Here is a 14,940-nt window from a genome sequence, read left to right on the forward strand (position 1 = left end):
CAATAACATTCTTCAGAACATCCTTATACACACTTTAAACAATACACACACATACTATAGACAATACACACACTATACAATACACACACTATAAACAATACACACACATACTATAGACAATACACACACTATACAGTACATACTCTGAAGACAATACACACACTGTAGACAATGCAGACAACACACACTCACATACACTGTAAACGAAACACACACACACACTAAACAGTAGATACCCTCACACACTATACACTCACATACACTATAAACAATGGACACACTGTAGACAATACACACATTGTAGAAAATATACACCCACACACACTGTAAACAATACACACTCATATACACTATAAACAATATACTCTGTAGAGAATACACACCCACACACACTGTAAACAACACACAGTCTTATACATACTGCAGATAATACACACTCATATGCACTGTAAACAATGTACTCTATAGAGAATACACACCCACACACACTGTAAATAACACATAGTCTTATATATACTGCAGATAATACACACTCATATGCACTGTAAACAATGTACTCTGTAGACAATACACATTCTTACACACACAGTACACAATACACACTCTCACATTGCAGACAATACACACTCACACACACTGTACCCTGCAGAGAAAACACACTTTAAACAACACACGCAACTGAGACACACTTCCTGAGAAGCTGGGTAACCTCTCTATCCCTGTCTACCATCCACCCTCTGGTTACTTTGCATCTCTCGCTGTCTTTCCTCCCATCTCAAGCTCTCTTAGTGTCTGCCTGCTTTTCTCTACCTCAAGAGCTCTAACACTCAGGAGGTAGTAGTTGACGCTGTGGCTCTGCTCAGTATAACTGAAGAGCTTGGGCACAATGAAATGAGCGTCTGACCTGTGGAGGAATTGGTTGTCCAAATGTGACTGAAGTGCCCCCACCTGGCTTCACTGTGAACTGCACCTCTTGGCCCTTTTCACATCGTCCTGCACTGCCGCAGAGCCTGACAACAGGAGAGCTGCGTAGTGGGTTAGCTGTGGCCCTGAATGCACCAGAAGCAGGAGCCCCCTTTGAAGGATTACAGAAATAACTGACACGCTCTCCTGGGTCACTCTCATCCCTCTCCTCAGTTTACCCTGGCTCCATTGTGTGTTTAATCTCGGTGCCTGGCGCTAATCTCCGAGATAGTGGAACAGGGAGCAGTGCTGACGAACAGGGCTGAATAAGAGGTCAGAGCCAGGCGGAGGGGACACTCATCTGTGGATTAGTTACACACACTTACCCATTTACACACACGCACAAAGTCGCACAATCCTCTTTCTGAGTAATTCAAATTGAAAGAGCTTTAGTGTCATGATCGATGAATTACAGTGTTGCCAAAGCAAGATGAATTAGTAAAACATTTTGCAGATGTTTACAACAATACTAATAATTATTAGTATTGCGCTTGTTGTCTCTGGGTATCCAGGTCTGTCTGTGTCCAGTTTCTATGGCCAGGCTGTGGTCAGTGAGCCTGTCCTCTCTGGGTATCCAGGTCTGCCTGTGTCCAGTTTCTATGTCCAGGCTGTGGTCACTGAGCCTGTCCTCTCTGGGTATCCAGGTCTGCCTGTGTCCAGTTTCTATGGCCAGGCTGTGGTCACTGAGCCTGTCCTCTCTGGGTGTCCAGGTCTGCCTGTGTCCAGTTTCTATTCCCAGGCTGTGGTCACTGAGCCTGTCCTCTCTGGGTGTCCAGATCTGCCTGTGTCCAGTTTCTATGGCCAGGCTGTGGTCACTGAGCCTGTCCTTCAGGGTCTGTTTCTTCTTTGTGGTGGTTTAGTGCTGTCCGGAGTCTGGTTGGTGTCGGTGTGGCTCAGGGCAGTGAGCTTCAGGACCAGCTGGATAAGGGAGCTCTTCTCTGTCTTAGGAGTTCAGATCACTGCTTTTCAGCTTTTATTGCTCTCATCTGTATGTTGATCAGTAGTGGGTATCAGCCTAATTCAGACTTGCATACATTATTTGGTGGAGAATGTTTTTACAGACCTCTGTGGGTGTTTGTCCTATTTTGTGTAATTATAGGCTGTAATTGAACTCCACAACTCATTCTTATGGCATAAAAAATACCTATACCTACTTACCTACCTAGTGTTCCACTGTGTTGCTGTTCAGGGTGAAGTGGAATCTGTTTCTTTCTTCTGGAAGCTCATGACTCTGGTCTTGCTCAGATTGGCTGGCAGTGCCCAGGTCTGCCCGTACTGCTCCAGCAGTGCCAAGCTCTGCTGCAGCCCCTGTTCCCTGAGCGACAGCAGGACACAGTCTCCCTCTCTCACACACACACTCTCTCTCCCTCACACACACACACTCTCTCTCCCTCTCACACACAGTCTCCCTCTCTCTCACACACACTCCCACTCTCAGTCTCACACTCTATCTCTCTGGTACTTTCTCACTCACACACCCACACTCTGTCACACACACACTCTCTCTCCCTCACACACACACACTCTCTCTCTCACACAAACACTCTCCCTCCCTCACACACACTCACACACTCTCTCTCTCACACACACACTCTCTCTCTCACACAAACACTCTCCGTCCCTCACACACACTCTCTCTCTCTCTCACAAACACTCTCTGTCCCTCACACACACACACACTCTCTCACACACACTCTCTCTCACACAAACACTCTCCGTCCCTCACACACACACACTCTCTCCCTCACACACACAGTCTCCCTCTCTCACACACACTATCCTTCTCTCTCACACACACACTCTCTCAGACACACACACTCTCCCTCTCTCAGACACACTTTCTCTCACACTCTCTTACACACAGTCACTCTCTCTCACACACACACTCTCTCTGTCACACACACTCTCTGTCACAGTCTCACACACTCTCTCTCACACACACACTCTCTCACACACACTCTCCCTCCCTCACACACTCTCTCTCACATACACTCTCTCTCACACACACTCTCTCTCTCTCACACACTCTCTCTGTCACACAATCTAACAAACACTCTCTCACACACACTCTCCCTCCCTCACACACTCTCCCTCCCTCACACACACACACACACACACACACACTCTCTCTCACAGTCTCCCTCTCCCTCTCTCACACACATCAGGGTAATCGGTGTCCCAGGCTTCTCCCTGCTTCTCTGATCCTTGCTGTGATGTTCTGGCTCTCTCTCCCCCATCACTCGCTCTCTGCCTGTAAGCCAGCCACATGTCTTTCAAGTTGTTTTTTCTTTCAGTTTTCTTTGAATGGCGACCTTGCTTGGAAAATGTTTCAGCTCCCTGTACACTTCATTGGTGCAGTCACCCTGTCATGAATAGAATCCAGCGTGCTGCTTAACAATCGGACTAATTCCCTCTCTCTTTCTCTCTCCTCCTTCTCTTCCTATTTTGCTTTTCTCATTTTCCCATTCTCCCTTTTTTCTCCTTTGCTCCCCACTCTCTCTCTTCTCTTTGCTTGTGTTTTCTCTCTCCTCCCTCCTGCCCCTTTTGTCTTTTCCCACCTTCTTTCTCCCTGTCACCCCTCTTTTCCTCCTCACTGGGCGTTTGCCTCTCTCTCTCCCCAGCACTCACCCACATCAAGCTGTGGGCGATAGACAGGCAGTGCTTCCAGACCATCATGATGCGGACAGGCCTGATCAGACACACCGAGTACATGGAGTTCCTCCGCAGGTGACCTGCAGGGCGGCGCCTTCGAGCACTGAGCTTGTCCCTGCACAGCACATAAGTAGAGACACGTAGACAGTACCGGTCACTGGCCCTGCATGCCCTGCTCGCAGCCAGATAGACAGAAAGCATGAGTCTGCAGAAACCGCTCACTGAATACACACACCATTTAGACAGATTCGTAGACAGGCGCACAGAGACTGCCATCACTTGCTGAACATAAAAGACGCTTGTCACCTCCACTTGTCATTTCAAACGGTAGATTTAGGGACACAGTAACGTAGGCAGGACACAGTTTTGTGCCTGCTTCAGTCATTTCTCACATCAATAAACTCTTCAGCATTACACAAATAAAGTACACATCAAATCCAGTTTGCCTTTAAATTCAATAGCTATATTAATACAATCCCTGCAAAAGGGGCAAAAGTAAGTTTTTAGCACTTCTGTTCATTTGAACGTCAAGGTAGTCTTAGAATGCAGCCAGGCACTAATTAGCAAGGTTACCCCTTTATTAAAGGAATCACCCTGTATTGCAGAGAAAGGGCAACTCTAAAACCTAGAGCTGAAATTCTTACTCCTAAGCACACCCCTTTCTTACATGGACAGTCCGGTGTTGTCCACCTCTCTGTCATTTTCCTGTGACACAGCAGGTTTCTGTCACTGTGTCTCACGTAGAGCTGGAATATATCTGTCCATCTCTGTTCTCCCCATCTCTCTGGTCTTCTCCTCCCTGAAAACAAATAGGTTTCTGTTTGTCCTCCTTCGCAACTGACAATGTCCCTGACCCTAGTCTGCTCTTATGTTCACATTTGTTGTCTATGTCTCTTGCACAGCAGAGTGAGTGTGCCATTCTGTCTGTTCTTTCTGAGAGCTGTCTGGGTTTGTGTCCTCCTGTCCTCTTTTGAGAGCTGATGCTGGTCTGTCTGACTCTGAGCCCTTCTGCTCGTCTGTCCACAGTGTGCCTTCCTTCCAGTCCCTGCAGGAGGATGTCCTCAGTAAGGTGGCCGATGTCCTTGAGGAGGTACAGTGCCCTGCTCACTGTAGAGAGCCTGATAGTTTTACTCCAGTATACTATGGTAAAGGTAGGACACATGATCAGAGCATGGTAAGTCCCTGGGGAGAACAGCAGATATTGATGTGATAAATGTTCACCAAAAAAAAACACTTGCTACTAGTGGGTTCTTTACACATGAAGTGTTGTTCAGCTACTGCATTCTGCGCACACATTCTATATCCCCACTCAGCACTGACTTTCTGTACCCACACTGGCACGCCATATCAGGGCTTGTCAAAAACACCAGACCTACACATCGATTCTGCTGGAGAGCTGGGTCCAGCCAGCCTTTGATTCACTTGTCTGCTAAAGCAGCTGACTGGACCAAAGACGTGCACTGGCTTGAGCCAGAGAGTCCTGCTCTCCTAAGTTATATTGCACTGCTGTTCTCCCTACAATCTCTGCACACATAAGGGGCAGGGGAGATAAAGAATTGTGATTTTTACAATATCTCCTGTATATCTAGGACTAAGCAAGGCCAGTGAGGCAAATTCGACCCTTATAGAACCGAAAAGGTGTCCCTGAAGGATTCCAAAAATAAAAGAAAATATATCTTCTAATGATACTGTAGATTTTTCAGAACACAACCTCCTTAGGATATACTGAAATAAATTAAGGATACTCATGGTGTTTGTATTTCTGGTTTAGTGCACTTTTGGGTTGGGTTGAGATGGCTGTGGCGCCACAGTTGTGAACCCCAACAGTGTTTAAATCTCCCTTCACTGCTCAGACTGCACATCCGATGCAGGGAGAGGTGTGCGGGCAGTGTGGCATCACTCACGTCAGGTCTCACGTCATAGATTGGCTGCCCTACCTGTTCTGTCTCACACCTGTGTCGTGTGTCCACAGACGCATTACAGCGAGGGCGATTACATCATCCGCCAAGGCGCCAGCGGTGACACCTTCTTCATCATCAGCAAGGGCAAGGTGAGGAAGAGTGTGGACTCAGGCTGTTCTATCAAAGTCCTGGAATCTCCTTTTTGCATTGCGCCACATCCATTCCTTCCACAAGGTGGCAGTGTTGCGCAGAGCACTCTCCTCAGTGTAGCCTCCAAAGCTACAATTTGCATTGCTTGTATTCATTGATCTCTCTTGGAGAGAGACAACTAGAACCACTATCCCAGTCCTTCTTGGAATAATGATAATAAGTCATAGGACAAGAGTTACACAAATCAATAAATGGGGCAAACGTTTTCATCTGAGCTTTATCCTAGGGCAGGACTATTCTGTGGTCAGCTTTTCCAGTCCACCCCATTGGAAGACATTTGTGCAACCAGCACTTTAATTGCTATATTTTTTCTGCCAATTATCAGTTGATGAAATAAAGAAGCTGTTGTAAAAAACTCCAATGGAGTGGAGTGGAAGAGCCACAGGTTCAGTAGAACTGTTTTAAAGCTTTGGAGTCTTACCTATTTGTGTGCGAGCAGTGCTCGGTCTGTCATTAATGCGGTGACATCAGGAATGGTCACTCATCTCTCGGGTGGCTGTGAGCTTTGAACGACTTGGAAAAGCCGCCCCCTCTGTACTCCAGCTCATGACCCCTGACTGCTCTTGTCATTCCACAGGTGAAGGTCACACAGCAAAAGGCTGCCAATGAAGAGCCGGCCTTCCTGTCCAGTCTGTCTCGTGGAGATTGGTTCGGGGAGCAGGCGCTGAAGGGGTGAGAGAACGCCACTCTGGGTAGCCACTGTCTTCCCACTTTCTGCCTGTCTGCAAAAATTTGTAACGTCAATTCATAACTGGTTTTGGGGGAAAATAACAAATTACAGTTACTGTTACAATTAGTGACTTTTAGTTGAGTACCATGCTAATAAAGCATGAAGAAATTCTGAAAGTGCTGATTGTAATCAAACTATATCTCTTAGTGATAGAGCTGTCTGTCTGTGTCAGGGAGGACTTGCGGACAGCCAATGTGATCGCCGCAGAGGAGGTGACGTGTCTGGTCATCGACAGAGAGTGAGTGACCAAGGGCCGCAGTAGCTATACTGTCACTTGTCTCTTTATCACAGATACAACGGGTTGTCTCTGGAACTAGTCTGTTTAGTACAGAAACAGTAACTCACCTGAACTGTCCTGTGTAACACATACAGTAAACAGTAACTCTCCCGAACTAGTGTGTGCAACACAATATCTCACCTGAACTGGTCTGTTTAATGAAGAAGCAATAACTCATGTAGGATAGGTACTACTGTATATTATTTCTGCAAATCATTATGTTTTACACAATTCTGCAGCAGAGTAGACTAGAAGGGCCTTTTGGCCTTTCTGCTGTCTATAGTATGTACAATCACCACAGCACAGCTTTCATTAACAGAGGTCTGAAATGTTCAGTGTGGTCCCACAATTCATATCAGACACCTTTCTTACCTCCCTCCTCCTGTGTCTTCAGGTCCTTCAGACAGCTGATTGGCGGCCTGGAGGATGTCACTAACAGAGTGTACGACAGCGCTGAAGCCAAAGCCAAGTGAGAACCTGCCTCCGCCTTCTCCCAGGGGGCTGACATCTCTGTTCCTCAAGGCCCTGGGGCTGATCCAGGTCTTCTAGGTCTCTCAGAATCATTATCTCCTTAAAAGGAAAGGTCAGAATGAGGCCTGTTGGAACAAAGTAGCCCTTCTGCTCCGGTCTTCAGCTGGTGATGATTTAAGGAGACCTAGATGAGTCTGCTAATTTAGTTCGGGGCCTTCAGGCACCATAGTTGTATCTATTCAGTCACATAGTGAGGTTCACTAAGCCACTGCTGACCATAGTGTACCACGTGCAGCTCTGAGTGGCTCTACTGGTTAATATGCTCACCTGAGAAAAAGGTAAGAGCTATGATCACGGGTTTGAGTCATTTCACTAGCCAATTGTGACTGGGGTTGCGATTGTAACTGGGGGGTGGGATTAGTTGGCAAAAAACACCCCATTACAGCGTCAGCACACCGGACTTTAACAGTTGATCAATTAGCAAAGGACAGACGAGTGGGAATGACTGTATCAGGCTTGTATGAACTGCGCTGCGCTGGAGCAAAACTGAGAGGACAGCAGCATGGGAACCACTGGCCTGAAGTTTTAAATACAGATACTATTTGTCTGTGTGTCCGTTTGTCTGCTTGTGTGTGCTGGGGTGTCCTTGTTTGTGCAGGATAGAGGCAGAGACAAACTTCTTCTCCAGTGTGTCGCTGTCTGATTTTCGGATCATCAGCACTCTGGGTGTTGGGGGCTTTGGTCGCGTGGAGCTGGTGAGTATGGTTTTCAGGGACTGGTTTTCTCTGTCCAAGAACAGTACAAGTATGCTATTACTGTATATGTCTGGAGTCAAATAAAGGATATTCCAGTTCACTCCCTGGCAGCATTTCTGTACAACTCTCGCTATACTTGTTTAATTAACAAAATTTAAGAATTTAAACAGCTTTCTGTCTTGAAGACTTGCTCTGGAATTAATTGGGTGGTCTAACATATGCAGGTGTGTGTTGATCTAGGTGTGTGTTGATCCAAGTGTTTGTTATTGCAGGTGTGTATTAATCCAGGAGTGTGTTGATGCGGGTGTGTATTAATCCAGGTGTGTGTTGATGCGGGTGTGTATTAATCCAGGTGTGTGTTGATGTGGGTGTGTATTAATCCAGGTGTGTGTTGATGCGGGTGTGTATTAATCCAGGCGTGTGTTAATGCGGGTGTGTATTAATCCAGGAGTGTGTTGATGCGGGTGTGTATTAATCCAGGAGTGTGTTGATGCGGGTGTGTATTAATCCAGCTGTGTGTTAATGCGGGTGTGCATTAATCCAGGTGTGTTTTGATCCAGGTGTGTGTTGATGGGGGTGTGTATTAATCCAGGTGTGTGTTAATGCGGGTGTGCATTAATCCAGGTGTGTGTTGATCCAGGTGTGTGTTGATGCAGGTGTGTATTGTGTTGATCCAGGTGCAGCTCAAGAGTGATGAAACACGCTCCTTCGCCATGAAGGTGCTGAAGAAGAGACACATCCTGGACACCCGGCAGCAGGGGCACATCTTGTCCGAGCGCCGCATCATGCAGGAAGCTCACTGCGAGTTCATTGTCAGGTCAGCCCAAGGAGAGCTGCCCCAGGATCTCTCTCCCCACTGGAGACATGCCCTCTCTTCATACTGACAACTGCCCCCTCACACTGGGATCTACTCTTTCAAACGTAGATCTGCTCCCTCACACTGGGATCTACTCTTTCACACGTAGATCTGCTCCCTCACACTGGGATCCTCTGCTTCACACTGGGATATACTCCCTCACAATGGGATCTATTACTTCCTCACACTGAGATTTACTCCTTCACAGTGGGATCTACTACTTCCTCACACTGAGATCTACTCCCTCACACTGCGATCTGTTACTTCACACTAAGACCTAGTCCCTGAAGGAACGTTATCAAATTTATAAAAGCTAACAAACTGCTTATCTTTTAACTTCCTAACTGCTTATAACCCTGGCAAGTCTATAGGTCAGTGGACAAGTACAGCTCATGTCTTAAATGTAGTAAAAAGGGAAGTCGAATGTCTTGTTTTGCGAAGCATTAACGAAAGTCTTAATAGGAAGTTGTTTTGCTCTACCCGAGCTTGACTAAAAAACTAATGATTCATTTTAGGGATTAGGTCATCTACAGTATGTCAAAAGTAGGAAGCTTGTCTGTTACCGTGTATAAAAAGCGCTGAGCCACGTCTTTCGGGGAGACTAGCTTTTGCAAGCTGCTCTCCCGTGTGCACGTGAAATAAACAGCTTTTCTTTCACCAGCATCCGAATTCTGTCACTTTAATGTTTCTTCATCCCTCACACTGAGATCTACCCCCTCATACTGAGATCTACTACCTTACACTGAGATCTGTGCTCTCATTAATATTCTCTAGCCCCCATTTTCCAACATCTTGCAAATACAGTGTAAGATGGAAAACAGAAATGTTTTTTCCATTCCATTTCTGCTTTGGAAAAAATAGTACATTAGCATCCAGAGCATATTTAGCATTGGAGCGAAAAGCTTAAGAAGGTTTCTGCTTCAGTGCTGAAAAAGACCGTCAGTCAGGGCATCTCTCTCTCCTCTTTGCAGGTTGTATTGCACCTTTAGAGACGCCAAGTATCTTTACATGCTGATGGAGGCCTGCTTGGGTGGGGAGCTGTGGACTCTGCTGAGAGACAGGTACTGACCTTTGACCCCTCCCCACCTAGACCAGGAAACCAAGGGAAGACTAGCTTGTTGGAAAAGGAACTGGTCGCAGGGGTTCAATAAGCAGAAATACAGACGCTGAGCCATTCTGGAAGAGTAGTACTTGCTTTCTAAACTATGGCAGTTAATACCATCATTGTTCTTGCTTGCCTGCAATTCCCACTGATTTTCTTACGGAGCCAAGTGCTACTTTTGGGAATTGAGCCAGGCTGAAAAAAAGCATATGGAACTCCAGCAGGAGTCAATATTGTAGTGATCTAATATTTCCAGCAGGGGGCAGTACTGTACCCTTCAGGCAGGTTCTTGCTGTAAGATGCGTACTGAGGGTTGACAGTGCTGCAGAGCGGGACAGGTGTTGGAGTTGACTTGTGGAAATATTCAGTTTTTTTCTCCTATTTAAAACAACTGGGCTTGCTGTGGGATTTGCGCTTGTGGTTACAGGGCCTCGTTCGATGACGGCACCACCCGGTTCTACACGGCCTGCGTCGCCGAGGCGCTGGCGTACCTGCACTGCCGCGGAATCATCTACCGGGACCTGAAGCCCGAGAACATCCTGCTGGACCAGCGCGGATACGCCAAACTGGTAACGCCCGCGGCCTGTCGCCAGACACCCAGGGCAGGAGGCGGCTGCACGCCTCAGACAGCGCAAAAGTATTTAGTTCCAGTGTTTGACTGATGCAAAAAAATAGACATCGTCCCCAAAATCTTCATCAGACTGAAACACGGCAGCAATAGCAAGCAGATCTTTAGGACCGGGTTACGTCAAGTGGGCTGGAAACACCTGACGTCGCTTAAACCTCAGGGTGATCTGAGAGCATTGCGTTCTGTCCTCTGGATTGCAGATGAGATGTTTGAGCCCCTGCCTCATCAATCAAAATCTGGACGCATTCCGGGGGAGGGGGGGCAGACTCAAGCACAAAGACCCCACTAACTCTCCCTCGCTGGCTCCCCCTCCAGGTTGACTTTGGCTTTGCCAAGAAGATCGGCTTTGGGAAGAAGACCTGGACGTTCTGCGGCACTCCCGAGTACGTGGCCCCGGAGATCATCCTGAACAAGGGCCACGACGTGTCGGCTGACTACTGGTCCCTTGGCATCCTCATGTTCGAGCTGCTGAGCGGCAGGTGGGGCTCAGATACTTGGGGGTGTGGCTGGGAGGGGCTGAGGTAGGGGGGTCGGAGGTTTGGACTAGGGAGGGCGGGCTCTGGGCAAGGACAGTATGAGATCGGGGTGGAAATCAAACTGATGAGCACGTTTTCTTTCCCATAAGTCAGTTTTGTAGGTGCCATTATCAGAGCCTACTGATCTGTGGGAACCGTATGGCTGAACACCCAGACCTGCGGTGAAGCAGGGTAAAAACACTGAGAGTGATGTGATGTGTTGCGTAGCACCAAGCTGTAAAAAAAAAAAGAGAAGACAGAGAACAAAACAACAGTTTTGTTTCCCAAAATGTGCCTAGACATAGAGAATGGCTTAGAAGAATCAAAGGAGCAGGATCAATGTGCTTTTTTTTTAATTCAGACTTACTGCTACTGAAAGGGGTTGTACTGTTCTAGGGGTTGAGGAGAAGGAGGGGGTGTGGCTATGATTGGGTGTGGGAGGGGCTAAGCAACTATGGGTGGGGTCAGTATAATTAGAGGAGGGGCTGATGATGGTGTACTAGCGAGTCCTTCAGAGCCAGTCTGAGAGCTAAGATTACTATGTGTCTCCAGCCTTTACTAACCAATCTGCAGGACACTGCTGGTAGAAATCTGGGCAAAAAATCAGAGAATGTTTAATTCTGCCCATTATTGTGGGCCAGATTGAGGGGGCAGTGTGACTGTCCACGAGAGTGGTTAGGCAGAGTGCAAGACATCGCAGAAAGACCACTGACAGCGCTCTCCATCTCTCTCAGCCCCCCCTTCTCCGGCTCTGACCCCATGAAGACCTACAACATCATCCTGCGTGGGATCGACATGGTGGAATTCCCCAAGAAGATCACCAAGAACGCAGCCAACCTCATTAAGAGGCTCTGCAGGTCTGACTGCGCAACACACTATGAGCAGAAAAAACACACCTCACTCCGCGCAACGGATACTGCATAACGCAATTCGCACAATATGGTCGGCCACATGTAGTCCACATTACACAAACTGCTACTGCTCTTTGATTGACTGCACAGACTGTATAGCACTGTTGTGGGAAATTCTTCATCAGAGGAGCAGGACACAGTCTTGTGCAGATTCAGTTTTATTGAGCTCAATAAGTCCAACAATGTGTGCCAGGTCTGCCCCACAGAACAGACAAACTGCTCTTATATAAGTTCTCCAGCTCATATATACAGTCAGAAGAAAGTTTGTTTCACAATCTGAGTGCTTGTCCTGTTCTTTGTTCTATGTAATTACTTCTTGTCCTACTCTGTCATGCTCTAGGTTCTGTCCTTTGATATGCAGCAGACATTGGTCTGCTTTATCCTGATTGTGGGTGTTGTTCCTGTCTTTTATTATGTAGCATTAAGCCACTGGGGCTGCTAAAGCAAGTCAGCTTTATGGCATCTTAGTGTAACTTTTGTTTGAGGTTAAAATAACAGACCCCATCAACACCTCTCACAATGTGCTTAAGTGGTGATACTGTGATGCTGGATAAGTGAGATATATACATGTCCCACTTCAGCACAATAAACCACCCTCCGCAGAACTCCAGCGGCACAGTGTTTGCAGCTTGAGTGTGCGTGGCGGCTGGCAGTGCCAGGGCCTCAGTGTGTGTGTCTGACCCACAGGGACAATCCCTCCGAGAGGCTTGGAAATCAGAAGAACGGAGTCAAAGACATCCAGAAACACAAGTGAGTGATCAGCTAAAACATGTGTAGCAGTGGGCGCTCCAGCGTCTGCCCAGTCACTGACCGCGTGTTGTGTCTTGCAGGTGGTTTGAAGGATTCAACTGGGAAGGCATTCGGAAAGGCACTCTGACCCCGCCCATTCTGCCCAGTGTAAGAGAGGGGGGGGCATTGGTGGGGCACATGGGGGCAAGGTAGGAGGAAACCAAGAGGCGAGTAGACAAAGCAGCTACAAGGCACCACAGGGAAGAAACAGTGTTTTGCTGCCACTAGGTCTCAGCCACTTGCACTGAGATTTCCTGACTCAGTCATTGACCAGACCTGCTCTCCGGGCTGCCACACCAGTGAGATGGTAAGAGTGCAGTATCCCAGAATACTGCAGTACCTTGCCTGGCTTCATGCATCATGCAGACATTCCTGCAAAAGGCCGATATTCACACCACAGGCAGGTTAGTGGGGGAATACTGCCAATGAGCGACAGGGCAGGAGGCGGGAGTGTGCGAGTGACCCCGTGGCGCTGGCTGTGTTTCTCTTCCAGGTCAGCGGCCCGCTGGACACCAGTAACTTTGACTGTTTTCCCGATGACCCTGAGGACCCGCCCCCCGACGAGGAGTCTGGCTGGGACAAAGAGTTCTGAGTTGCGCAGTGTGTGACAGCCTTTCTCCAGATCGGACAGCTGGGAGGAAAAAGCAGCAAAGGCTGGCATGAAAGACCAGAACCTACTGGTCACCACCACTGACCTCTGTTATCAGATTGGGTTTTATAGAGCAATTCTCAACTCTTGAGTGATGTAGGAAAGGACAATAATTCTATCTACTCCTCTAGGGGGCGCTGTTTGATATGGGAACTGGAAGACAAGATTTTTTTTTCGAATATGGGAATGGTTTCATTATTTTAGAATGATTCCTCAGCTCTTAGATATGGCATTTTAACACTTTTAGTAACAAGTAGTCTGAAAATTGTGCTACAGAAATTTAGGTTTCTAATAGAAGGCAGGAATTGAATACCTGCAGCAGTCTGAGAGACTGTAGGTTTAGTTGAATGACTGAAGGGCTGAATGACTGAAGGGCTAACAAACTGACCACAGAACTGGCAGAATCAGAGGCTTTTTAAACAGGTATGCTGCTACTACCATCAGACTGTATACTGGGGAAATTCTGGTGTATTTATTAGACTGGGTTTTCAGTGTGTGTTTCTAAAATTGAGAAAGGAAATGAAGATATCAAAAATGATATCAGTCTGACTGTCTCCTCATTTGCAGTGTTTGTGAGTGTGCTTGTGTGGCGAGGGAGAAGATAAACAGGGTTACTGTACGCTTCCTTCTCAAGGCTCTCCAGCGATTGTTTAACTTGTTTAGTGCACTGTGGAGCAAATCACATTGTTTTCCCAAAGACCTCCAGTGACACAGCCGGTGTGGGAGTGCAGGATCCTCACCCCCCTCCCACACACCCACACCTTGATTTCCAGCAGTGATGTCATCCTCCTCCCACCCCCTCTGGTGGGCCCCACTCTCATTCGCATTCTGCGTACTGAGTCTCAGATACAGCAAGTGACACTCCAGTGCAGAACAGTCCAGGTCTGCCCGCAGTACAGTATATCTTTCCACTGCCCATCCCCAGTAAGTCTCTGGCTGACTGGTTCCTGAAAGAAAGAGTGAAATGATCACCCTGTGCTGTATCTGTTCTCTCAGTTAGCCATGTGTGTGGAGTGCAGGGACTCTCTTCCTGATCAGCTGTAGTCTTTTTACTGCACGTAAGGAAACTGCAGGCTACAGCAAGCAGTTGGAATGTGGCTGCAGTGGCTGAAGGGTTTCAGTATTCCCGGGGACAGTGGACAGTGGGCAATGCTTTGGCCTGAAGGCAGCCCTGGTTTAAAAGACTCCTAGGAAACCACTGTCGTTTCAGGGGGCCCTCCTGCATGGCTCCCCCTTTCTCCTTCCCTTCCTGTCAGTCCTGTGAGCCAAGCACCTGTGTGTGAGAGGGACCCCTTTGCGATCTGACACCCAAAGGAGAAGATACAAAGAGTAGGGGGGGGGCTCTCCTTTCCCCTGTGCTCTTCCCCCAGGGGGTGCGAGTGGGTCACTATGGCTCCTCATCCGCCGTTTCCGCACTACGATGAAACCAGCCTCAGCTATTACTGCTCCGCACTGGAACAATCTGGAACAATCGCAGCGAACTCACGAGCTTTCATGGGAGCTGGACATTTTTCTCAGTCCTTCTTTTGCC

At 47.7% G+C, this 14,940-nt stretch overlaps 1 protein-coding gene across 2 annotated transcripts in view; it reads left to right on the forward strand.

The window, feature by feature from the left end:
* The window catches only part of LOC148674432 (cGMP-dependent protein kinase 1-like), a 30,116-nt gene extending 15,331 nt beyond the window's left edge, over window positions 1–14,785 (forward strand). For both annotated transcript variants that reach the window (XM_088624523.1, XM_088624522.1), the window contains 15 exons: window positions 3,585–3,690; window positions 4,642–4,705; window positions 5,588–5,665; window positions 6,304–6,398; window positions 6,629–6,694; window positions 7,128–7,202; window positions 7,863–7,959; window positions 8,637–8,776; window positions 9,787–9,876; window positions 10,345–10,486; window positions 10,861–11,024; window positions 11,795–11,917; window positions 12,659–12,721; window positions 12,802–12,868; window positions 13,254–14,785. In XM_088624523.1, the coding sequence (XP_088480649.1) occupies window positions 3,585–3,690; window positions 4,642–4,705; window positions 5,588–5,665; window positions 6,304–6,398; window positions 6,629–6,694; window positions 7,128–7,202; window positions 7,863–7,959; window positions 8,637–8,776; window positions 9,787–9,876; window positions 10,345–10,486; window positions 10,861–11,024; window positions 11,795–11,917; window positions 12,659–12,721; window positions 12,802–12,868; window positions 13,254–13,352 (1,469 nt within the window). In that variant the 3' untranslated portion in view covers window positions 13,353–14,785. The remainder of the gene's footprint in view (window positions 1–3,584; window positions 3,691–4,641; window positions 4,706–5,587; window positions 5,666–6,303; window positions 6,399–6,628; window positions 6,695–7,127; window positions 7,203–7,862; window positions 7,960–8,636; window positions 8,777–9,786; window positions 9,877–10,344; window positions 10,487–10,860; window positions 11,025–11,794; window positions 11,918–12,658; window positions 12,722–12,801; window positions 12,869–13,253) is intronic.
* Window positions 14,786–14,940: the final 155 nt, after the last annotated feature.

This window comes from Lepisosteus platostomus, chromosome 3 (genome assembly GCF_059453375.1).
Source record: "Lepisosteus platostomus isolate fLepPlt1 chromosome 3, fLepPlt1.hap1, whole genome shotgun sequence".
NCBI classification, from domain to species: Eukaryota; Metazoa; Chordata; class Actinopteri; order Semionotiformes; family Lepisosteidae; genus Lepisosteus; species Lepisosteus platostomus.